The 26432-nt window shown below is 41.2% G+C and overlaps 1 protein-coding gene across 9 annotated transcripts in view; it reads right to left on the bottom strand.

Annotated features, from left to right (window-relative positions):
* Positions 1-1943: 1943 nt before the first annotated feature.
* Positions 1944-26432, bottom strand: part of SNX16 (sorting nexin 16) — a 36754-nt gene continuing 12265 nt past the window's right edge. For all 9 annotated transcript variants that reach the window (XM_074987021.1, XM_074987018.1, XM_074987015.1 and 6 more), the window contains 6 exons: positions 25605-25691; positions 19224-19372; positions 10072-10141; positions 6233-6369; positions 3803-3922; positions 1944-3535 (listed from right to left, as the gene is read on the bottom strand). In XM_074987021.1, the coding sequence (XP_074843122.1) occupies positions 3427-3535; positions 3803-3922; positions 6233-6369; positions 10072-10141; positions 19224-19372; positions 25605-25691 (672 nt within the window). In that variant the 3' untranslated portion in view covers positions 1944-3426. The remainder of the gene's footprint in view (positions 3536-3802; positions 3923-6232; positions 6370-10071; positions 10142-19223; positions 19373-25604; positions 25692-26432) is intronic.

Here is a 26432-nt window from a genome sequence, read left to right as displayed (position 1 = left end):
GGGCTGCGGTGCCTTGTTTTCTGTGCAGCCTTCCCCCTCCCTTGAGGGGGTGGCTCCGCCCCCTGACGTGCAGGGGATCTCAGCCCCATCCGCGCCACGCTTGGCCCGCTCTTGGGTGGTGCCGCGCGGGCGGTGTCCTCCGGTGCCTGCAGGCTGCTTGCCTGCGCGCTCTGCACCGCCGGTTCCCCAGGGGTCGGTGCTGCTGCCTGTGGTGCCGCCGGTACCAGCGCTTGTTTAGCCGCTGCCCTGCTTGCAGTGAGGGGCGGCTGTTTGATCATCGGAGGCTGAGCCACGTCCACGTGGCTCTCCGTGCCACTGCCGATCAGCTGTTGCTGTGGCTGGGGGCTGTGCGCTCCTCCCGTCCTGCTCGCTGTTGCTGCTGGCAGGGATCGGGTTGGGGAGACTTTCCTCCGTTTTTGCGCTGATGGGGTGAGGGAGGCAGCTTTGCTTTTATGGGCCCTGGAGGGTCCCTCCTGCTGCGGCCACTCCGACACATCTGGCTGGAGGGCCTTGTCGAATAACAGCATTTTAAGCCGCATCTCCCTGTCCTTCCTTGCTCTGGCTGTTAATTTTGCACAGAAGGAGCATTTCTGCGTGACATGGGACTCCCCAAGGCACCTTATACAGTGACTGTGCCCATCAGACGCTGGCATTGCCTCTCGGCAAGACTCACATTTCTTGAATCCTGAAGAGGACATTGTTGGTGAGTCTTTTAGTTGTTAATGGGGTACTTAGCACCTTCTCTGTGCTGTTTTCCCCCTCTCCCATAGCCTGCCGCGGCAGGAGGGCTAATGGCCCTAGGCTCCTGGCCTCCGGTGCTCCGCTTGTTAGTAGGACTGGACTGAATTCCGTCCCACTTTTTTTTTTTTTTTTTGAAAATAACAACTGGCTAACTTAACAATTGACTAAGAACTTGAAAACTTTAAAGAAAACAGCTAAAAACCATTGAATACGCTAACTTGGCCGTAGCCTAGTCAGATTCCATCTGCAGCCAACGGCGGTTAAGAGGACCTGGCTGGGACCAGATCACGCACGTGGCCAGGAGCGCGCAAGGGAGTGGCGCGCACCGGCGCATGCGCGGTCCGACAGAAACTGCTTGGAAGATCCGATCTGCGGTGCCAGGTGAGCCCAACACCTAATGTGGAGCACCCACAGGGACACTCGAAGAAGAACAAAAAGATCGGACTCCGCACTCCCTCCCATTTAGTTGCTTTGAAAAATCTTTGTATTTAGGTGAATATTAATTAAATGAGTAAATGCAAACAAATTAACATAGGTGGAGAATTTAACAACAGAGCTGTCCAAATGGTTCATCTCAGAGGCATAGCCATGTTAGTCTATATCTGCAAAACCAACAAGGAGTGCTTATATTTCCACTCCAATGCATCTGCTGAAGTGGGTTTTACCCACAAAACCTTATGTCCTAGTAAATCTGTGTCTAAGGTGCTGCAGGACTCCTCATTGTTTTTCTAAATGTTCAGTGAATTTTTTTCCCCCAAGATATATTTTAAAACACCTGTAATCTTAAAACCAATACTATTTTAGTATATTTAGTTCAGCCTGTTTTTTTTTTGTACATATAAATGATATATACTGGGAGTTGACAAATTATCAAAAAAAATGTAACTGTAAATTGTACCAGAAGTCTGATTTTATTGAATTCTCAGAATGCCAATAAAGCTATCCCAGGAATGTATTCCAACTGTTTAATCAGTTTTTATTTTTTCTTCAACAGACGCACAGGAAATTTTCTGATATGCTGTGCAGCATCCCACATTTTCATACAGACATTAAATTTTGGTATAGAGATGACAGAAATTAGATTAGAAGTTGAATAATGGTATGATAATGAGACAGAGGATTTATCTTTTACATAGATTTTTATACCTTTCTCTACAAAAGGTACCGATAATCTTTCTACCGACAGATAAAGAAAGTTGATATGATGTCCATGATTTTATTTCCCCAGAAGGGTTCGTTCAGTTTTGCATAAACATTATATATACAGCCCGGAACACAAAGTTAGCTTTGAAAAAACTACAGCACACTGACAATGAATATTAACAGCATTAAAACAAAGAAGTGACTGAGACATGGGGAAATAAAGAACATTCTTCCCACTAGAAGAACAGAAGAAAACAAGGCACTTTCATTAAGTACAGAACAGAAACAGGCTGTATTAAAGATTTCATAAAGCTGACCCACAGTTCTACAGCAAATTTCTAACAATGAACAAATGAAATACAAAAAGGCACAACATAATCCTCTCCTCCTCTGCAACTCCAGTTTCTCAAAAGAAATTAGCCAATTCAAATTGGCACAAATGAGTCTTTATTATTATAAAGTGCATCCACTGGTTTAACACATTTTGAAAAATAGGCTGTAGACGGTTTTGTAAGTAATATTCCTATGTATACAATATATTGAAACAAAAATACATTGTAACTCGATTCAACCTAATTATGAATGAAGAAAAAATATGGCTTTTTTTTTTAAACAAGTCATTCAGTCATCACCATATAATCTGCATTATTTTAAAAAAACACCAAAGTACGCATGCATTAGCAACACAGTAAGAGGTAGTGTTCTGGATAAAAGGCAAACTTACAATTTTTCTTCTTCCGTGGGTGTGTGACAAAGATGTTGTAGGATTTTAAAGACGTATTACTGCACTAAATCAACTATGACAACATGGCATATTGGGGTGAACATATACAATGTGTTTTGGGTTCCCATGGCTCAGTCCTTTTCAGCAACAACTACAAGCTTTTTTTTTTTTTAAAAAAATATCCAGTCATAATCCCATTTCATAAATTCTTTTCTTTTGACACTATCTTATTTTATTGCATTAAAATTCCAGAGAAATGATTTTCATTTAGAACTTTAAAAATATTGTAGGTAATATAATCTTATTAAACCCATGTTACATACATCTTTACTTCAATGAGCATTAATTTATGGCTATACAAGAATGAAAAAACATACCAGACAGACACATTAAATGTATCACATCTGCAGCACCATGCGATACATAAAATGTCACATCAGAATAAAGTGATCAGTGGCGCTATATATATATATATATATATATATATATATATATATATATATATATGTAGCTTTAGTCACTACACAAGAAAATCATCATGATTTTTCTGTTTTAGTACTTAAGAGTCTAGGAATAGCTGAATTTAGCCATAATTCAATTGTGTAATATATTAAATATATAAAGGCTGAATAAAAACTACAAGCAACAATCAGTATATTTCCTATGTCAATAATTGGTAAGGATTTGTTTATGTAAACCATCAATGTGTACATTCTTGCTCCTTGCCATAAATTCTTTACAGCTATTGCATGCTTTTGCCTGCTCAGTGTGTCCCAAGCATTATGAAACTTTAGAAGGTAATGACTGCTGCTGCTAATTTATTCCTCTTCATCAGCAGTATAAGCAACTTCAGCAACTTCAATTTCTGGTACAGAGTTTTCAGTCAATGAGCCACTCCAGCACGCCTCATGAGTCTCTTTGTCAGAGCTGCAACAAGCAGATCAGTAAGTACATCATACAGAAACCAGTTCGTTGCTCCATATTAATTTCATGCCTCTCCTCTGCAAAACATGGTAATTCTATTATCCACAGCCAAGTCTACAACCTCCTAATCTCCAGGGTCCACACCAAACATCCTGTATGGCAGTTAACATCGTGCAGTGAACAGTTTTGTGCCACGAAGGTGATTAGTATGTCTATACAGTCAAATATTTTACTACATTTTAAGTTAAAAATATAAAAAGTTGTATTTACCAGCTGTCATCTCCCAAGGCACCCTGATCTGCTTCTACAGCAGAAGACTCCACCTCGCCACTGCACTCACTTTCTTCTCCTGACATTCTACGTGTTTGTAGTTTTCCTAAAGACAAATCCCTACAGCAAATTAAAGAGACACATTTATGTAAAATACAACAAATATGTTTACGATACAATATTCACTAGTCAATCAGCACTTGAAAAGCAATTAATGTTTCATTTTAAATTGGATCTTTTATTTAAGAACAACTATTATTCCCTGTACTTACTCCTCCTCCTTGTTTCTTTTACTATTAAAAAGTTTCATTGTTTACACAGGGCCTTGGTTTCAGAGTTTATTCCTCACCTGAAGCTAATTCTCTGTCCTTCAAATCACAAAAAGGTTCTGATGTCCCAAACAGAGGACTGGGACTTCAGGTAAGAGATTAGCAGCAACTGCAAATGAACACTTGACAATATTTCTCAAGATTCTTCTTCACAGGTACAAAGGGCAGAAGGGGCCACTGTGACAATCTAGTTGGACAGAAAATGGCCAGTGGTAGAGAACAAGTGGTATTGGTGGATATAACAGCTACTCAGTTCTTTTCACAAGTCTGCCCAAGAAGGATGGTGTTCCGCTAATAATGAAACAGAGAGGCAAAGGGTCTTTCTTAAAGCATGGAGGGACAAAAGTTACTAGGCTAATGACAAGTTCCTGGATTATAGATCCTGCTTAAGTATGGATATTTTTATATGAGAATATGAATTGTGGCCAGAGCACATTTTGTCTGGTATTCGATCATATTGTGAATGAAGTACAAATGTGTGTGTTTTTTTCCCCACATTGTTCATTGATTCCCTTTTCATTCTTGTCTCCCTCTCTTCTCTCTACATCAAATTTATTTTTACTGTCCTATCCAAAGAAACACCTCCTCCAATCCTTAACTTTACTTAAAAAAGGAAAACTGTTTTCAAAGTAGAGTGCTATATAAAATTAAGGAACTGGATTTGGATTGGAAATATTTAAAATTCACTTGAAAACAATCTTAAGGTTTGTTGAAATTTAATCTATAGAGAGCATAATATTTATATTCATTTATTGTGACTAGGTGGCTTGTTTGTGAGTTTGTCTTTTTTGCAATAGCCGTACTAATATTTCCTCAAACTATTTTCATATTATGCTAATTACTAAATACACACATCCAATACCCTATTTATTGTTTCAGTGAACTTGTATATGCCATAGTACACATCCTAAGAGGTATTAAAGCTTCCAACATGGCTGCGCGGAGTCATTCCTTTCCAAATAAGATTCTGGAATGAAGGATTCAGCAGGTAAAACACTGAGTTATGCATACCTGGGGAAAGCCAGGTGGGGGAAGCAGGTGGCTGGAGCCCAGGATTTCAACATTTATGTTAATACAATTAATGCGTATGTTGAAATCGCATAAAGCGGGGGCTTGCTATATTCCAAGAGCACCCTGGGTCGGACTCACACTTTAGTAGGTATGCACCCGAAAAAAAAACTTTTTAACGATTTTTTGCCTTCTCTTTGATCTAAAGAGCTTTGAAATGGCACTGCGAATTTGTCCATCTGTTGCAGCACACCAAGCACCCCAGAACAATCAAGTTAAAAACGTAAACAGACATGAAATACAAGAGATAAAACCACAAGAACACACCATGAAACCATTTTGCCATGTCAAAGGCTATGTCTACACGACAGCTATCTGTTGACAGAAGTCACTCTCAGAAGATATATTCTGACAAAATTTCAGTCAACGGAATGCATGCATGCACCAAAACAAATCTAAAAAGCGATCCGCTCTGTTGACAGAGTGGCCACTGTCCAGCCCTGTCTCGACAGAACAGCCAAATGGAACCACAGCAGACAGGGCTGCTTGGTGACCTGCAAGTCCTGTTCATTGACTTAGGGGCCCTCCCAGAGAGTCCACACAGCTTTTTTGTTGGCAGATTCTGTCGAGAAAGGCGTTCTGCCTTGCAGGGGATAGGCACAAGCCTGGTGACAAAAGTGCCATGTGTCAACAGAATGCATTTTTAGTGTGGCCACTCCCCAAGTTTTTTCGAAAAGACACTCGTGTAGATGTAGCCAAAGGCTTTTAAACAGAGGGGAAGTTTAACTTCTAAAGCAAATCCAACATACCACCACTCTCACCTCCAGGAAGGCATCCTATACACCCAGGCCTACAGAGGCAAAGATAAGACTGTATTTAACATTCTTATCTGTTCTCTCATCTTAGAGGAGACAGAAGAGAATGACTGACAAGATTATTTAAAAACCAAACACAGAACTCCTTAGCTAGTCCCTTCAATATCTAAAAAAGCACTACCTGAAACACTGCCTTCTGCACAGTCACTTGACTGATGTATCTGGAGAGCTACCAAACAAATCTGCGAAATTTTTAAAATACTAAAGCCACAACATACCGAATTCTCTTCTCCATAGTATCTATATGAACTTGTTTTTCACTTAGTAATTTCTTCAGTGATTCCACCTCCCTTTGTTTTTCAAGAAGTTCTTTTTGGAGACGATAATTAGTTTCCTCCAGAGTTTCACAAAAAGCCTAAAACAAAATTTCAAGATTAGTTTCCAGTAACTCCAGTGGATTGCATTTATTGCTTTTCGTTTGGGTTACAGTTGATTTTCTTTGTACTGATCCCCTGAAGAATTATTTAAAGACCTGTAAAAATTGTACTTATGTCTTTAATAAGATGTAACTTGAATTTGAATCATTTATTATGCTGTGACATAAAATGAAATACTTTTGCCATGTCACGTCACTGGCATTCATGCAGCAAATTGCAAAATAAACACAAGATTGACAAAGTAGGCCCCCTGTACTGCATGGCAATCCTTGAATATATGCCCCACTGAATTGCACAGTGAACCTCTCTCCAATTTTATTGTGTAGGGCTAACATATACTGCAATATATCCATTTAGTGCAGGAGATGCTACAAGTCTTGGCATCTAGCCTACTCTTCTATTAATGTCTGCAGTAAGTCTGCTACCAGTAATGAGTACTTCTGATTAATAATGTATGTGTCTTCTTTAAATAATGAACTCATCCAAATCAGAGATGAACTTTTTGGTCTAATACTACACACAATTAACCATAGATTCACTGGACTTATCAAATGTGAATGTTTTCGATAGGGATATGTCCTATTAAAGTTAAAAGTAATATGGTTCATATTACTGAAGTTGGGGCTATGCTACAGTAAGATAGCACTTACATTTCTATTGCTTTTCAGAGGGCTAAACGTCACTTGTAAAAATGTTTTGGAAAAACAATGTATTTTGCCTCAGCATGCAAGTCCATTGATGATTAACAATTAAATTGGTTGCAATATTTTCAGTACTATAGGTTTGAAACAGAACACAAGATATTCCCAGTTCAAAGGCATTTCTGATTTTTACATTTATTTCACAGTTTAAAAGTTAATTCATCTTATTGACTATGATATAGGTAATCTTTTGCTTTTTGCCTGTCATGGTAATCTGCTGGAGGGCTGCAGGACATTTTGCTGACATTGACAGTCTGCCGTGCTTCTCCTACCTAACCTCCCGCCAAGCTCCCAGAAGCAGTGGTTTGCTGTTTTCAGCCAAAGGGAGCTGCCAGAAGCTGGGTGGGTTGAAGATGCTGGGTCATCACTTTCAGCAGCTTCCATTGGTGAGGAACAGCGAACTGTGGCCACTTGGAGCTGCAGGGGGCTGTGCCTGCGGACTGTCATCTGCAAAATGTCTTGCAGCCCACCAGTGAACTATACTGATGGGGAGAGAGCCAAAGTCTGCCACACCCCACTACCGTAAATTCATCTTAATTTATCGAGGTCATTAGTATTTTTATTCAGACCTGTTAATAGCAAAAAGAGTCTTTCAGGAAACACATGGCACCCAATTAATCATTCACAGTGAACATTTTATGTGAACTAACAACCATTCCAATTAACCAAGCATTTCATTTCAGAAAGTCAATTATGTGGCTTCGGTTCTATTTCGCAAAAGGTTAGAGTTTTCAGGGTTTAGAAACTGGTCAATGTTCAGGCTGTCGATTAATCATAATTCACTCACGTGATTAATTCAAAAATTAATCATGATTAATTCCAGTTTTAATCACACTTAAACAACAGAATACCAATTAAAAACAAGATGTCCTGTGGCACCTTATAGGCTAAGAGATATATGGGTGCATAAGCTTTAGTGGGCAAAGACCCACTTCTTCAGATGCATAGCAGGTCTTTGCCCATGAAAACTTATGCTGCAATACAGCTGTTAGTCTAGGAGATGCCACATGACTTCTTGCTTATTTCAAATATTTACAATATTAAGGTGATGAACAAAAGGAATAGTAATTTTTTTCCTCAATTTACCTCATAAAAGTATTATGGTGTCAGCTTGTCAACATGAAACTGCAACTCACAAATGTAGATTTTTTTTTTTTTTTGTTACACAACTGCACTCAAACAAAACAATGTTCCCAAGTCCACTCAGGCCCAGTCCTTGTTCAGCCAATCACTGAGAAGTGAGTTAGTTTGTATTTATGGGAGATGACAATGCCTGCTTCTTACTTACAATATCATCTGAAACAAGAATAGGTTTTCCTATGGCACCTTTGCAGCTGGCACTGCAAGGTATTTACATGCCAAATACACTAAACATTCACATGCCCCTTCATGGTTTGGCCACCGTTCCAAAGGACATATAGTAAGGTCTCAGAGCACACGACCCTGCTCTTACGCAGCTGACCCTGATTCCTACAATAAACCCTAGAATGCATGATTTCCAGTTGTGCTTAACTCACTCCCCCCCGGCCCTGGCTCAGCACTCCCCTCCCCCCGCCAGCTCTGCTGATCACCTGCATATAGCTCCTGCTCAATGCCCACCCCCGCCTCTAGCTCACCACCCTTCCGGCACAACTCCGGCACAACCTCCCTGGCCACACCCCCCTGCTGGCTCACCCCTCGTGTGCAGTTCCAGCTCAACCCCCCGCCCACCCTGGTTCAAACGCCTCGTGTGCAGCCCTGGTTCCATCCTCCTGCCCCAGTCATGCCCCACTTCAACCTCTCCCCCACCCCCTCCAGGCTAAACACCCCACTCACAGCTCTGGTTCCATCCCCCTGCCCCGGTTCAAACTCCCCTTGTGCGGCTCCAGTTCACCCCCTTCCACCCCCACCACTGGCCTGGTTCAAACTCCCTGCAGCTCGGCTCACCACCCAAGCAGGGCTTCAGCTCACCACCCCCGTGCATAGCTCCAGCTCAGCTCCACCCCTTGCCCCCCTGCAGCCTGGGGTGGGTTAGGGCTTAGACCCCGCTGCCAGCCTCCCACACCCTCAACCCACCACCCAGTTTAACCCTCCTCAACTGCCCCCCCCACCCCCCCGACTTACCTTTCTGTTACTTCCTCAGCTGTAGAGTGTGTGTTCCCCTGGGGAAAAAGCCGGACCCTGCTTATGTGAAATTCGGGTTACGCGAGGGTGTGTGGAACAGAACCCTCCCATAACTTGAGAGTCTACTGTACTTCCACACTCATGATGTTCATTAAAAAATGTGTTAATTAGTGACTGAAATCCTTGGCAATTGGGTGCCTCCTGCTCTGTTTTACCCATATTCTGTCATATATTTATATTTCAGTTACAGCAGTCTTGGTTGTTTTAAGAACATCTTCACTAAGTTTTTGACAACATGCAAATGAAAGTACCAATGTGAGATTTCTAAAGATAGCTACAGAACTCAACCCAAGATTTAAGAATCTGAAGTTCCATCCAGAATTCGAGAAGGAGCATGCTTTCAAAAATCTTAAAAGAGTAATACTGGGATGTGTAAACTACAAAACCCAAATGACTAAAAAAGAAAATCACCTTCTGCTGGTGGCATATGACTCAGCTGATGAAAATGAACATGACTTGGTCCACGCTGCTTTGGATTGTTATCAAGCAGAACCCATTATCTGCTTGGATGCATGTCTTCTGGAATGACGACCGACTCATGAAGGGATATGTGAATCTTTACTACTTCTGGCATGTTAATGTTTTGCTATGCTTGTTCTTGTCGCATGGTATTATATAGCACTAACCCTGCTTTCTGATTAAGAATGAATGAAAGCCTACCCCAGCTACACAGGAAAAAGGCCTGATGTTAAACAAAAATGTCTTTATTGACATATTCTGCTCTGCTTTGCCAGTAGTTTACTTTACTCTAAAAACAAACATGATTATTGTTTTGTATCTATCTGTTCTTATCTCATGATATTATATAACACTTACCCTGCTCTCTTCTAGGCTATCAAATGGACCTGGTGGGTCATCCAAACAAAGAAACTCTCTCACTGCAAGACTTAACCAAAAAAAACAAACAAAAATATATATATGTAAACATACACATATGTACATAGAGCTGAAGTGTAAAATAAACATGCAATAACATTTAAAGTTGAACACAGCTGAAGGGTTTCTGCAAGGGACAAATGATTTTGTTCATAAAAGGAACCAATGCTTTCCTTTTATTCCTGACAATACACATGAGTGTTCATGTATTACTCTTTATGTTGCTATGCCTATTTGTTAGGCCAGTAACAGTACTTAAACGCTAAGAATTTCTCATTAGCTTTTGTACCCATGCATAAATTATTAATTAAAAATATACAGGGGAGTTTCTAGATTAAAACAAGGATTTCTGAGCTTCTTGAGAGAATCTAGTCATTTTGATTACAATTTGACAAGCTATGTCCCAGGAACTTCAAATATTTAAATGGTAAATTTCTCCAACTTAATAAATATTAAAAGGGGACCTATGATCATCACAGTACTATTTAGATCAGTAGGTAAGTGCTAGAATCTACACATGGATCACTCTGGGGATGCTCTTCAACTACATCAGTAGGGCTCTGCACAGACACGAGAGTGCCCCAATATGGAGCTATCTGCAGGATCTTGGTTCAAAATCCAAATCCATTAACTGTTATCCTGTAAATATTTTTTTAAGGCAGCTACCAAATTTGGGTTTACACAGAAGAATTATATGCAAGTGGATATTATGGCCTTACTAAAACCTGTATTTTATAGACAACATTTGTAACTAATACACACTGATCTTTCAAATCAGACATTTCTTGTGTTAAAAAACAGAAGCTAGAAGTTGACAGCAATAGATAATATATCAGCATTCCTTTGTCTTTGTGTATGTAATTATTAATTTGAGCACCATAGTACTTGTACTAAATAGCTTTTGTGCATTTACTGAAGTAAAAAAAAAAGATTTTAAGTTACAAATGCTTTCTTTAAAAATCTTCTCAAATCTACCTCCTTTCCTGAGTTACCAAGACCTGACTTCTGTAGTTCAGGTTTATTCTGCTACAGACAGCATCATCATTAACTTGAACTAAAACCTATGTTAAGAATGCAACCCCTTACACTCTTTCAGCATCTAAAGCTAGACCCAGTGCAGTAGAAACAAGTCTGGGGGGCCTTATTTCACTTCCCCCTCTTCCTTCCCTAGAGCATGGTTTCCCAAACTGGGGGGGTGTGCCTCCCCCGGGGGGGGGGCATGAAGAAATTCCGGGGAGGGGGGAGGGCGCAAGGCATCCCAGCCTCCCCCAGTCATTCCCCACCCAAAGAAAAAGCTGGTCCTTGCTTCCAGCTCTCAGCTCCTGCCATTTCAGGTGGGTGACCCAATGCAGCCGCTATAAAAAGCAGGCAGCCGGCAAAGGCCCATGTGGAACTAGCTGTCTCCTGCAAAGGTGTGTGAGTGTGGGTTGTGGGGGAGGAGGAGGAAGATGGTGTTAGGGGACGGGCTGCCAGTACCTGGTTTTGGGGGAGGGAGAAGTTCTCAGGCAGGCAGCTGGGGTGTCTGGCCCGTGGTAAGAGAGGGGTGGGGCGGTGTGAGGGTCTCTCAAAAAATCAAAAGGGGGGGGGGTGGTGTGATGCTGAAAACTTTGGGAACCACTGCCCTACAGGCTGCCTGCAAAGAATGCCATTTTCCACCTCCTACCTTCATACCCAAGTCTGAAACAGAGGAACAGAAGTTCAGCAGTTATGAAAGAAAGAGAACATATAAAACTTAACAGGAACAAGTTTTTTCAGCTGCCATGTCTAATAAATTAACTTTAATTGAGACTGGCAACCAAAAGAAATGCAGAAACACACTCTCTACCCTATGTGTACCCTATGCGTAACCATTAATTTTGTTATTTTCCCTCTTTCAGCTTTTTACTCTGCAATCCACAAATCTCACAAAAAGGTCCTGGATTACTGAGTATGTTCCTAAATGTATTTTCAGCTCACTTCTGAATGACTACATGATGGTATTTCCAATTTGCTGTCTGAGTGAACTCCTGCTCCGAGGAATTATTTTTGACAATATTTTGTCTGAATTCTCACTTGCCCCAGTGCTCCACTTTCTAATCACAGTAGGGAACAGTATCCCTTAGGACCACCATAAACAATTATTTTCTTGTAAGTCAGCTGGCTGCTATAGAGATTAAGTCGAGGTTGGAACGCATATAAGAGGCAAAGTATTAATTCTGAAGTTAGAATTGCATCCAGAATTCTATTACATTACTTAAGTTTCAAATTTCTTTCCTACTCAAATTACGAGCGGTATAAAACTATTCGTTTAGTTTTCTGAAATTAAAAACAGTTTTTCCTAAGAATTTTGAGACCTAAATATTCTTACAGAACTTAAAATCACTCTGTAATTGTATGAATTGTGACTGGATTTAATACAACTGGTAATTTTAGATTTGCTCCAGCCATGACTGATTGGATTACAGAGTAATAATTCATTTTTTAGGAAAAAAAATAAACCACCCAACATTTTTCACATGTCAAATAGTTATTCAACCACACAAAGTTGGGTCTTTTTGAACCTGACTGAATTAGCTCTGATGGAACACTCCCATCTCTGCTATCTATTTGTTTTTCTGTCACTTCATGAATCTGATGAAGTGGGTTGCCACTCATGAAAGCTTATTCCATACAGTACAGCCAACAGCCTCACCAGATCCCTGGCCAAGGTGGGGGTAGGAAGCTGCTCCATGGCCCTGGAAGGGGAGAAGCCTTGGGAACAAGAGGAGGGACTGGGGACAGTCAACCCTCAGCACCACCCAGATTGAAGCACACTCCGACAGCCCCAGCTGTCAGTGCTCTGGGAGCAACATACAGCACTAGGAGCTCTGCACCCGTTAGTATCACCAGGCCCTAGCACCCCCTAATCCTTGTTAGCAGGCATGATGCCATAATAAAATTGTTAGTCTTTAAGGTGCCACTGGACTCGTTTTTGCAGAAACCACCATGTGAGAGCAGCATGTCAATACCTTCAGTCGATTGTTTGTTTAAACAGCTGACCCTCTTAACATGGCTCTATAATCCATCTTTATCTGGTTGAGCCAGTCTTTTTATAAGACGGGAGCTCTGTTGAATGAGACTGTATATGGCTAATGCGGAAGAATTATTACATAGAAGCATTGCTGTTCACCATGGTCTTCGAATATCTTCACCCTTGATATGACAAAGTTCAATCCAAAGAATTTTAAAGTATTCAGTTTCATCATGATTTTAGTAGTAATTCTATTACACTACAAAATGTGGGATTAGAATAAGGTGACAAATAGTGTAAAGCTCTTATTGTGTTGGAACCAGGATAACCAAAAAGCATAACAATCCTTTGTAAGTACTCAGTCTGTTAAGTAAATATTTCTATTTACAATAGGTTATATTGAATTCTTGAAAGTCTGTCCTGTGATTTTTTTACTGTAGTTTTTTGGCAGAGTCAACGACAAAAAATGTACATTATGTTTTGCATTCACAGAAGAAATTAAAAACTATGACTACCATTGACTGTAACTTCCTTGGGGATACATTTTTATTTGTATTACTATGGTGCTTAAATTTAATTTCACTGCCCCATCTACCCCTCCAAACAGGAACTATAGGGAGGAGGAAGAGTGAAATGAGAGCCTTCTTCCCTTTCCTTTATCTCTACACTTCCAGTTCACACTAGGGGACTTTCCAGGTCTCTTCAGTCCTATGATTCTGTGTCAATGTGAGAACGGAGAGGCCATCCAGTCCAGTCCTGAAGGCAGGATTACGTATTGGAGATTTTTAGGAGCACGTTAGACAATGATAATGTTCTACAACCTTTCTAGATATAACAGAGCTACAGCTTTCCCCTTAGCCACAAAGCTTGTTATCCCGTCAAAGAAAGTTATGAGGTTGGTTTGACAGGATTTGTTCTTGACAAATCTGCATTGTTACCTAGAAGATAAGGTAATTAGTGCCTGTAAACTAACAGTTTAATTATTTGCTCCATTGTCCATCTGGGTACTGAAGTTAAACCGACTGATTTGTAATGGCCTGGGTTATCCTTACTTTCCTGTTTATAGATGGGCACTACATTTTCACTTTTCCAGTCCTTTGGAGTCTCTCCTGTGGCTTTTCAAAAATCAATTGCTAATGGCTCAGATATCTCTTTTGTTAGCAACTTGGGTATTCTGTCATGCACTTCCTCAGACCCAGGACTTGAACACATCTAACTTCCATAAGGCTAAGTGTATAGTAGGGAAATAAGTCAATTTCAGATACGCAATTCTAGCCTTGGCATTTGTGTAGCTACAATTGACATATCAAGATCAACTTACTTCCCTAGCGAAGTCCAAGCCACTTTAGTCTTGAGTCAATGTCCCTCACTCAACATGATAGCATGGAATACAGGGGTTGATGGACAAGCCCAGAGAGGTCAATTTTGCTGCATCTTTACTACATACGAAAAATCAAACTTGAAGATCAACAGCAGTGTATCGATCTTTTGGTAAGTATAGACAAGCCACAGGTAATTTTTAAGTAGCTCTTCCCCTATGATGCTTAGTTTCTGATCTTACTTCATTTTCACTGACATTCACTATCTTAGATGTTCAATGACGACAACCTTTTTAGTGAAAAATGAAACCAAGAAGTCATACAGCACTTCCACCAATTCTGCATTTTCCGTTATTGTTCCATTCCTGCCACAGGCCTACCCGGTCTTTGGGTCTCCCTCTTGCTTCTTATGTATTTGTAGAATGTTTTCTTGTTATACTTTATGCCTCCAGCTAGTTTGAGCTCCTTTTGTGCCTTGGCCTTTCTAAATTTCTTTGTACAGTCTCCTATTTGTTTATTTTTAAGGCCATACTAATTTCATGGCTGTCAAAAATGTGTCACAGACGGAAATCTGCTCTTCTCCATGAAATCTGATCTTCTCATGCTGCTAGGAGCCTGGGGCTCCCAGCTGCTATTCTGTCCAGGCTGTCTAAGGACCAGAGTTTTCCTTTCCCAGCACGGCCACTTAAGAGGCAGTGCAAAAATTAGGGCGGTTTCTTAGAAAGGAACATTAGCCAGGTTCCAGGCTTCTGCCCCCTCCTTCTTCAGGGCTCCTGCTGTCGCTTGTGGCATGCAGTTTGGGTCTTTCTTCTCCCCCGCAATGGTTTCCGCTGAGGTGACTGTGTAGGGGCTTCACCCCCTACGGCTTCTTCTGGTGCTAAGGCACCCATTTTTCTCAGGGGGCCAACTAATTGGCAATTTCCAGGAACATCCTCTAGCCTTGCCCTGAAGGCAGAATAGACTAAAAAGTGGCTATCTTGGACCGCCCTCCCCAAAACAACTTTGCAAACTGCCTCTCCTCCACTCCACCATCATAATTCCATTCTGGGTCAGGACCCGCAGGGTTACAACACCAAGAAATTTCACATATACACATATGAAATTAGAAAACTGACCAATTTGACAACCCTCCATGAAATTGACCAGAATGAATAGTGAATTTGGTAGGGACCTATTTATATTCATCCATGGTAATCTGACCTAGTTTCCACTTTTTGTAGGACTTTTTTTGCATTTCAGATCATTGAAGATTTCCTGGTTATGCCAGGGAGGTCTCTGACCATACTTTTTGTATATTTCTGACACATGGGAATAGTTTGCTCTTATGCTCCTACATCTCTTTGAAAAACTGCCAACTCCCTGAGCTCTCTTTCCCCCTTAGACTTGCTTCCCATGGGATCTTAGCTACCAAATCCTGGAGTCGGCTAATACCTGCCTATTTACAAGCAGGCAATAAGACAGAAAAAGGCAGCAGTGGCAAATGAAAGATGGAGGGAGATTATGCTGCATCCAGTTAGCAGCAGAGGAAGCAGCAACCACATATGTGACACTATCCTACAAAGCAACAGCAGGAAACTGCCTCCCTTTAAGATTCCCTCTAGCGTAGGTGGAGGGACAAGAGAGATGCTGGTGCCTCTTAAGAACAAAGCACAGCAAAATCCCTTACTTAACAGGTGACACTCCTTTCTGCCTTCTGCCTCATTACATGGATTGGTAGAATATCTTATGTAGGTGAATACCTCAAGCTGGTCTAGCTCTCAAATGCACCAGGAAAATGATCACGAGAGATGCATAGCTACTAAGTTTTGTGCTGCTCCATGTGACATGTTATTAAAATTAAGACTTAATTTGCATATTTCCAAATAACTTCCATAGCACCATACAGTTCCATTTTAAATTACTGTGTGAATTCACTGCTAGTGAAAGGTATCACCTTCAGAACCCTAGTAAATGAAGTCCAGTTAGCAGGAAAGTTTCCCATACGTTGTTCTGCAAGTATGTCTCAACCCTCTAATACGGCAAGAAAGGAGAAGCAAAGAGACTTCCTCTCAAAAGAACATGCAGTTTTTGGCCTCTCAGCAATTCAGCAACATGTTGGTGTGATGAGAAAGCTGGAACTGAGATCCAGACTCCTCCAAATAGCCATTCAATGGTAATATTTTTAAATTCTAGCTCAGCTGGGAAAAATTCAAACCAGTGAAAGCTCTCTAGCTTATTAGTAATGCCACGTGACATCCAGTCCCCCAGTCTGGATGAATGTTACACCTCCAAGAGCAAGGTGTACTTTCTAGAAAAATAAGCTTATTAAATCAAATTCTAAACTTTGGGGAGCTAACAGCGACAGGATCTTCAAGTATTTGTAGAGAAAAGGCAAGATCTCTGACACTGACACACTCGGTCTTCTTCAAATACACTCTACAAACACTCCAAAACAATACCCCTTCTCCAACAGAAATCTCTCATTAACCAAAATACTAAAATGGATATGACAAAACACACAAATTCACTTCTAAATAACAATGTTTTACGATATACACCCAACCACTCCAACCATTCCTTTCAAGAATGGCATTAACTTAACAAGGGGTCATAATACGTATTGTCCATGATTTTCAAATCCACAGCACTCTGTCTCTGTAGTCCCCAGCCTCAACTCTTCCGTCCAAGGCTTCGCCCCTTCTGGAGGGCCCAGAGCTGACCCAACACCAGTACCAAAATTAGTAGAGTGGCCCATCTGGGAAAATTACTGCCCACCCCTGAAGTAGCATCAAACCACATCATTTGGCATATTTCTTCTGCAACTTAGGGTGGCAAAGTGGATTTGTCAGTTTACAGACTGGATTTCTATTTTTGCTCTGCCTGATGTGATCCTGTACACTTTATCAGGTATGCTAATAATAATTATTGCCCCCATAACAGGAGCAGGAAATCTCAGTTAATATTGATTTTGAAGTATACAGAAACTAACAGCAGTCAGCGAAAGAGCTGAGACAACTCATGGTCTCCTGACTTGGGATACATTCCACCAGACTACAGGATATTCTGTGGTGGAACATGTCTCTCAGATGGATGAGAGCCCTCTTCAATATGAGTCACAATGGCTGCAATTACAGTGGCTCCCAACTTCAAAGGGAGGATGGTAAGTAGCTTGTCGGGAGATTATTAATGAAGTGCTGGGGTGCACATGCAGCACTTCATTAAGCTAATTCTCCCCCTTGGCAACTTCAAAGCGCCAGCGTGTGTGTAGCCACAGGTAACCCACCAGTACTTCGAAGTGCCCGGGCTACTTTGAAGTCTCTTCTACTCCAAGATTTTGAGGAGTAAAAGGGACTTCGAAGTAGCCCGGGCACTTTGAAGTGCCCGCGGCTTAGCTGTGGCTACATGAATGCCAGGAGTTTGCGGCTTCGAAGCTACTGTGGGGGAGAATTAGCTTAATTAGCCCTACTTACCATGCTCCCTTCGAAGTTGGAAGCTAGTGCAGACAGACGTTGAGATGAGACCCTCGATATGTCTACAGATGCATGGCGTAAGTAATATCTACTGCACTGAAGTGCTAACACATGGTTGTGCTGTAGCATTTCAAGTGTGGACAAGACCTAAAGCTTTGTCTTCAAAGCTTAAACAAAACAAACAAACAAAAAAAAAAAAAGGAGCTTCACATCAGAGTAATTAGCTGTGCCAAGGTAAAAAATATGGTGAAGACAAAGCACCTACCCTGGCTGGGGCTCTGGCATTTAGCACAGCCAGGAACTGGAGGCAGCACATGTGGGCACGTGCTCCTCCTGGATCCAGGCTGCCATGTGCTCCTGCAAACTCTGCGGCCGGGCCTTGCCTGGGGGGCGGGGGGGTGGGTACGGGGGAACTTGTTGCCTGCAGCAATGGCAGATAGAGGGGCTGGTGGCTGCTGCACAGGAGTCCCCTGCGAGAAACCCAGCAGCGACATTTTCCCCTCCATCTCCCCTTGTCTGTTCTGCCTTCCCCTCCTCTCTCAGCATCCAGATCTGCCTGCCTTACCTGGCATGCCACCCCACTGCTGACCTACACTGGCTGGGTGGAGGGAGCCAGCCAATGTGGAGGACGGGGGATGCAGAACCTCCCACTCTAGTGCCCCCTTCTGGGGCCAGATTGCTCTGTCCCAGAGTGAAAATAGAGTCACTTGAAGCTCTGGATGCTGCCCACCACTGACTCCTCTGTGGATGCCTGCCCTGCCGCCGCTGAAACAACAGAACTAAACTCAGTTGGTTTAATGGCCAGCAGGGCGGTGGGAGGGAATGCCTCCCTTTTATTTATTTATTTAATTGCCTGCTGGGCATTAAATCAACTGAATTTGGTTCTATTGTTTCAGTGGTGGCAGCATCCAGAGCTGCAAATGACTATTTCGGCCACTTTACACTATAGGAAGTGACTATGGAGTAGAGTGAAGGACCTTAAAACTATGAAAGCTTAACACTCTCTCATTCAAATCTAAATTAAAATTGAAACATATTAATTCTGTATTCATCACAGAGAAATTATTTCAGAATAAACATGCTTTTGTATTTTTCTCACCTTTAATATTTTTAAATGTGAAGGAAATTAACCATCTAAAATCAAATATCCCATAATTTCCTCTTTAGAAAGTCTAAAAAAAGATGTAGTAACATCTGTATACTGGTTTACTGCAGTGCCCAACTCACCAGACTGCCAACAAAATTCTACACCTCACTGCTCAGATAGATGGGCCATCTCCAGGTGTTGGACTATGTGTGTGTGGGGGGGCGGGGGGGGTAGGGTTACACACATACCAGTTAGCAATGTCTTTGTGAGCTACTAAGTTCTGCAGAAATGCTTGTAGTCCCAACTGTCGATCTTCCAAGAAGTCAGGATTATAGTTATCCTTAAACCAGCGCTTTGGTGGAAGGGCCAATCGAAAGCCTGGAAACATATCTTTTAACTGAAATTGAAACCAAAAACAAATGAAGGATTACAAAAAGTACCTATTGAAATACTCATTTACATGAACTACTAAACAGCTTCCCCCGCACTTAGAATCAAATTCCTTCACAATCCCAGCAATTTAAGCAACATGATCACCACCCGCGAGCTCAGCACCCATTAGTGTCTGATGCCTCTCTATTTCCTTCCATCTTTCCCAGTCCAGCATGGAGTGGCTTAGTTTCTGTAGACTAGCTCCGCACCAATCTACCATATCATCTATCCATTCTCTGTGGGGTCTGCCTCTTGTATTCAAACTGTCCATTATGCCAAACACCACGGTCTTGACTTTTCACTTGATGCTCTTTCTGAAAATATCCCCAAATAGCTGTAACTTGCGTTGTATAACCTTATGCAGAAGGTTCTCTTTCAGCTGTATCTTCCACTCTAAGTCTTCGTTGTTGACCATCTGCATCCATCCGATTCTCAGGATCCTTCTAGAACAACTCCTCTTGAACACCAATATTCTTCTCTTTGAATCTTGTGTTATCGTCCATGTCTCACATCTGTACAACATGCTGCTGAATGCATACACTTGAGAGAGACAGCTTCATTCCTAAGATGATCACTTTGCTTTTCCAGATCTTAACCACTGCCTTCAAACTCGCTCTTGCTTTTGCTATTCTAGCCTCTATTTCTTTTAGTCTAGATCATGTTATGTTGCTCCCCAGGCACAAACTTCTCTGTGCTCTCTAATTCAATCCCACCTACACTAATCTTCCTCCCTATTTCCTTATCTCTAAATACCATTGTTTTTGTTTTACTGATGTTCATAATCAGTCCATACCGTTTCCCTTCCCGATTTAGCACCTGCAATTTCTCGCTAGCTTCTCCTCATCTTCCTCAATAACTGTATCATCCGTGAACCTCATGTTGTTCATTCTTTTCTCATGCACAGATATCCCTTCTACCTCTCCATTGACCTTGTCCATCGCACTCTTGATGTGTGAAGATATTCAGTGATATCAGATCTCCTTATCTCGTACCTCTGTTCGTTCTAAACCAACTTCCCAACTCCCTGCATGTTCTCACTGCAGCCTCCACATTGTCATTGATATCCTTCACCCACCATATCATTCTGCTATCCACTCCATATGACTCCACCATCGTGCAAGTCACTTTCTGATCTATACTGTCAAATACCTTCTGAGGAAAAAAAAAAAAAAAAAAGATGAAGCAGATGCATACGTTTGTGTTCTTTCATTGAGCTTTCTCCGCTATCAATCTTTGCGCCAACATCTGTTGTATGGTACTTCCATCTGTCCTGAACCCTACTTGCTCATCCGCTAGATGTTCTTCTATCTGCAATCTTAGTCTCTCCGTCACTGTCATCTTCAGAACCTTGCCTAGACGACCTGTTAGGGCAATTGTTCTTTAGTTCTTGACTCCAATGCACTTCCTTACTTGTGTAGCGTCACTAGCACGGATCTTGTCCATTCCTTAGGTGCCTTTCCTTTTTTCCCCATGCTATACTACACAGTCAGTATATTTCCAGAATCATACTTTCTCCACTGTATTTGATCATCTCTCCCATGTTCTTATCATTTCCAAGGCTCTTGTTGTTCTTTAGGCATTTCACTGCTCTTTCTACTTCCTCCTTTGAAATATCCATCTTGCTCTCGATGCTCAGTGGCGATCTCTCTTTCAGTTCTTCAAATCAGTCTCTCTGAGACATTCAGGTCCAACTGCACTTTGTATAGATCAGTGCATTATCTCCTCCATTGCTGCACAATCTTCTCCTCGCTCATTCGTATCTCTTTGTTCTCGTCTTTGATCACCATCTGCTTCAGCTGCCACCTCCTATTAATATTCCTAATCATTTTCTACATCCCCATGGTCTTACATTTGTCATAATATCTCTCTATATCTTCACACTGCTCCTCTAACCATTTCACTTTATCCTTTCTGGTTGCTTTCCTTACCTCACTGCATTTCACCCTATATTGGTGTTCTGCCCTCTCAGAAACATCCCTTCTGATCTTCAACACTCTATTCTCTTAGACCAACTTCAGGGTCTCCTGCATAATCCACTTCTTATTGATCTTCTCTTCCTCCTCTGCTCAGTTGCCTCTTCTATCGCCATGGCTATCCCTTCAACTCTCTTACCTAGGACTCCCTCTGCAGCTGCATTCCTAATCTTCTCTTCCAGCGGTGCTTTGTATGCATTTCCTATTTCTTTCTCACCTAGCCTCGCCGCATCTTTTCTTAAACTGTGTCTTACCCTTTCTCTTGAGTTACATCTTGATGTTTGCAATCACTGTGCTGTGGTCTGAGTCTATACCTGCTCCTTGGAAAGTTCGGCACTGCTGTACTGATGTTACCCATCTTCTTATCAAAATCATATCTATCGTGCGCTTGGACTCCCCATCATTTGATCACCATGTCCACTTCCTACACTCCTTTTTTTGGAATCTCATGTTGCAGATCACTATCTCATGCTCCGTAGCAAACTCTACTAATTTCTCTCCTTGTTCATTCCTTTCTTTGTACTCAAGCCTTCCCATGTCTCTCTCCCAACTTTAGTTATCTGTTTCGACCTTCACATTACAATCTCCTCCAATAATCAAACACATCTCTTTTCGGTATTTCCTCCAGCATCTTTGTCAAGTCTTTATAGAATAACTCTCTCTCTTCCTCCCTACTGTCCAGTGTGGGTGCATACACCTGAATGACTGAGATGGTGAACATTTTTGCTCTGAATCTCACTACCATCATTCTTGCACTCACCGGTTTGTATCCTAAAAATGCTCCTCTAGCTCTTCTGCTAAGAGGGAATCCAACTCCTGCCTCATTCTTCATTTCATTCCTTGACCAACTGACTTCACAAATGCACCTCTCTCCTGACATTGCCCAACGCATCCCCGTCAGTCCAAGTATATTGCATCAGTATCCCTCCATCGCCTTCCGAAGCAGCTCTAATTTGCAGTTGCCCACAGTGTTTGGATGTTCCACGTTCCAACTGACAGTATGTATGTGAGCTGTAATTTTCGTTTGGTAGCCAATTTAATGACCCAACCCTGATCACTCAATTGTTATCACGGACCTTGTTTATTCGTGCAACGTCTGAGCCAGCATCTTTTATCTTTTATTTGTATTGGCATCAGATTTCATTCATATTTTTCTTGCACACTCATCTCACCACTCATCTGATCAACCCTCCTGCTTCATGCAGGCTTGGGACTGGAATGGAACCCCTAGAAGCTTCATGGTGGAGTTTTAAGCAACATGAATATTTGGAATACATAAAATGACTAATCCACATTATTGTGTAAAGTTCTAATCACAGTTTTGCTGTTCACCGTTTGACCCTGGACAGTCAACTGACCTCTTGATTTCTCCATCTGAAAGATGAGACCTTGAGGTACCTTGTGATTGTGTTCCAATGCTTTCATTTTTATACCATTAGGAACGATAAAGCACTATGCAAATGTGAAGTAGTATAGAACCTAATATTTTATTGGTGTTACATACAGTTTGGAAAGCACTTTAGGATTCATTGGAATGAAAGGGGCTATACAAATAAAGTATAAAAACCACTACAAATCCAGAAGAATGCAAGTCACCCCCTTTTGGGCCAACCAATCAAAAGCACTATTGACACATACATGAGGCACTTCTGGCATAGAGCATTAATATTTCAAGATACACAGCTGGAGCAAAATTCCAACGCTAAGTATTTCGCTGAATATTAACACAACAAAATGTTTTTGAAATGTCAGGATAACTAGAACTTCTACTTTTTATATTCTGGTAAAATAGCACAAGTATGAAAGGGAACAGAAGTCATTCATGCATAAATGTTCAAAATGATGAACTTACTATTTATTCACCTACGCACAATGGTCCTGAACTGAATATTAATGTGAGTTATCACAAGGGGGGTCATTCATCGTGTGTGCTTTCTAAATAGGGATTTAAGCACAAGGTGGGCCCAGAACAAACGTACACTTGGTATGGATAATATATGTTATATATTCACGTTCAAATTTGTGCTGATTCCTTTCAGCAATTCCCAACCTGTCTGAGATTGGGAGCCATTCTGGCAGCTCAAGAACACTTTGTGACCCAATGCAATTCAAAACAAGGGGGTGGGGGATGGGGGAGTTTCTCCCCTGGGAAAAATGCACCAACCCTCGGCTTAAGCCCCTCTCAGCCCCAAAACACTGTTCCCTGTCCCCCAGCTTAAACCCCTCTCAGGACCACTCATCCCCCAAGCTTAAATCTCTCTCACCTAGGGTTGCCAGATATTTAAAAAACTTATGTGGGACAGGGAGTCCCATCCATAGGATCACCAGCCAGGGCTGCCTGTCCCACATAAGTTTTTTAAATACCAGGGTTGGGGGCAAAGCCAGCTTCTCCACCAAAACAAATCAGTTTGACCTGGAAAAGAATGTGGAGTTAAATCTCTATGGCTAGCAATTCTGGCTTTTGCCATGGTCTGACGAACAAAACATTATTTGTCACATAGATGATGAGGCCCCTAGCAACTGAATCAAAACCACCAACACTTCAGCCAAGGAAAAAGAAAATGAGAAAGTAGAGGGTATGATCTGGTTTAGCAAGTGCCAAATCACTGCACAGACTGAGAAAGAGGGAGTTATGGCTCTGAAATTAGTCCAGGAAGACCAATTCACATTTAGTTGTCCTCTAGTAGTTTAAATATCTACTGCATTTTGACACCTTATTATACAGGTGGGCTTGCAGATCAACCAACCAACCAACCCACACACAAGAAAAATGTTATATATGTGTACTGTGTCAGTTGTTACTTAAACTGCAAGACAAGAACCAGGACATTGGTTATACTCATTACTGCACACAAACTTCTTTGGGTCTGTGTTCCTAAATAGTCTCTTGCTTGGGTAGTCAGGAAAAAAAAAGAGCAAAGAAAGAACAAAACAAGTGAAAAGACTAACAAGGATGAAAAGACAAAATTACAATGTGTTTAGAAATAAAAAAAAGACTCATCAGTGAACATAACGAAGAGGAAACAGAAATGCCAAACAGCAAGAGGCAAAATGTAATGCAGTTATTCTGGAGAATGAAGAGGACACAATTTCTCTTTGTAGACTCTTATGTGGTTGAATATGTGAAAATGTGTGTTCTACAAACATTGAACAAACATGTCCAGCAGAAGTACCAGAATTTCACTGTAAATGGACATTATTTCCATAAACTTCAAAGTTAAGCTGCTGCTCTCCCCAGTATTAGCCTTCACTTATGTCAGCTTTTTGTAATTAAAAAAAAAAAAAAAAAAAAGTCAGTCCTTATGGAACCTTAACTCCCAAATCTCTGAAGACAAACATAGAAGACTAGCATTTCCCACAAATATATGTCATACTTTAGGTGTTCATATAAATCAGGAGCATCGGATCATACTGTTGAACAATCAATATGATTCTACTGTGTTAGAGGTACTATTAAAATGAGGAGGCTACATAAATAATACTCTATTGCTCTAGTAAGAGGAAGATGGAGGATATGTTTACACTCACTGCAGCATTAATTGATCTTCCAGGGTTCGATTTAGTGTATGTAGTAGGAGTGCACTAAATAGAACACTGAGGACATCCTCATCAACCCCACTAGATCTCACAAATCACAAAGAGTAAGGGAAGTTGACAGGAACATTTCTCCAGTCAACCTACAGCTGTGGGGGCAGCGGAGAAAGTCAACCTAAGATACGTCAACTCCAGCAACACTCTTTTTACAGATGGAGTTGCAGATCTTAAGTTGATTTTTTTCCTAGCTTAGACCTGCCTAGGGTTAAGGACATGGTATTTGTTCAGGAAGACCAACTAATTTACATTTAGCAGTCTTGCAGCACTTTCAAGATCTATTGTATTTTGACGCCCGTTATACAGGAAGCCTAGAGGATTAGCCAACCAACCAATTTTACTAATTAAACACTTGGATAAGAGTTAAATACCCTGCACTCAAGTACATACATTTCGTATATTACAAAGCATTAGAACAGTTTCACTTGAAAAAAATTCCATCTGTTCTCTAAAAGTGGTAATTCCCAGTGTTTTCCAGTCATTTGCCTAAGCAAACTAATTCTTTATATGGGTAAAGGAATTAAAAAGCAGAAGACAACATAAGATATGCAAAGTCAGAAATAAAGGAAACAAAAGAAATAGAAAGGTCAGACAAATCATTTGAGAACTGGCTAGTTTAAACATGTTACTCACCTTGTCATTAAGCCTGGAAAAGTCAGTGTACCTTCTGAAAACCACCCAACTTTCCTCTGGATTTTTCTTTACCAGTATTTTGTAAACCTATTATGTAAAAATCAACAGTATAACTATTAAAAAGGGTACAAGCAGGGCATCTTCCCACTATTGTCAGACAACTGGAAGTTTGAAATAACTACACTCCTGCGAGAGAAAGTGGAAGGATGACAGAAATCAAAAAAGTTTAAACAAAAATGTTAGCTAAAAGGTATTCTCTAGATTAAAAAGCCTTAAGTTTAGTAGGCCTCAGCAAAAAAGGAAATTAACATCCCCTGATCATAACTGGGAAGCTAAGGAACAGAAGACTAATTTGGAAAGGGAACTCCTTTCTCTCTAAGAACAAAGGGTGAAACTCCAGTTCCAGCGAAGTTAATTGTAAACTCTGACGTCAGCAGAGCCAGGATTTCCCCCCAAGTTATTTCCATAGAAGTCGAAGGCATTGCTACCAAAGACACATCAATAAAATATGCTGTAACTAATTAGGTCAGTCGGAATAAGCTTGTACTACAGCTTTACTTTTCGGTCATCTGTGAGACGAAATACCCACTTACACATACCATTGATGCTATCAAGCAGGCTCTGACTCACTCTACTTATTCCTGGGGCGAAGCGGGCAGAGTAACAGTTATCAGAAGAGTACTGTACTCTGACAGCTTCATGTGTTCCAGCCCCCACTCGCCAGCAAAATTCTAGGTCTTGCTGTTTTGGAAGTCGGTCCCCTTTTAGCCTTATCTACAATGGAGGAAGAAGCTTTGAAAGCCCAGGAACGTTTAAATAGGAAAGGGG

This window comes from Carettochelys insculpta, chromosome 2 (assembly GCF_033958435.1).
Source record: "Carettochelys insculpta isolate YL-2023 chromosome 2, ASM3395843v1, whole genome shotgun sequence".
NCBI lineage: Eukaryota > Metazoa > Chordata > Testudines > Carettochelyidae > Carettochelys > Carettochelys insculpta.
Note: the sequence above shows the minus strand (reverse complement) of the source record. Positions and strands in the feature narration are given on the sequence as shown.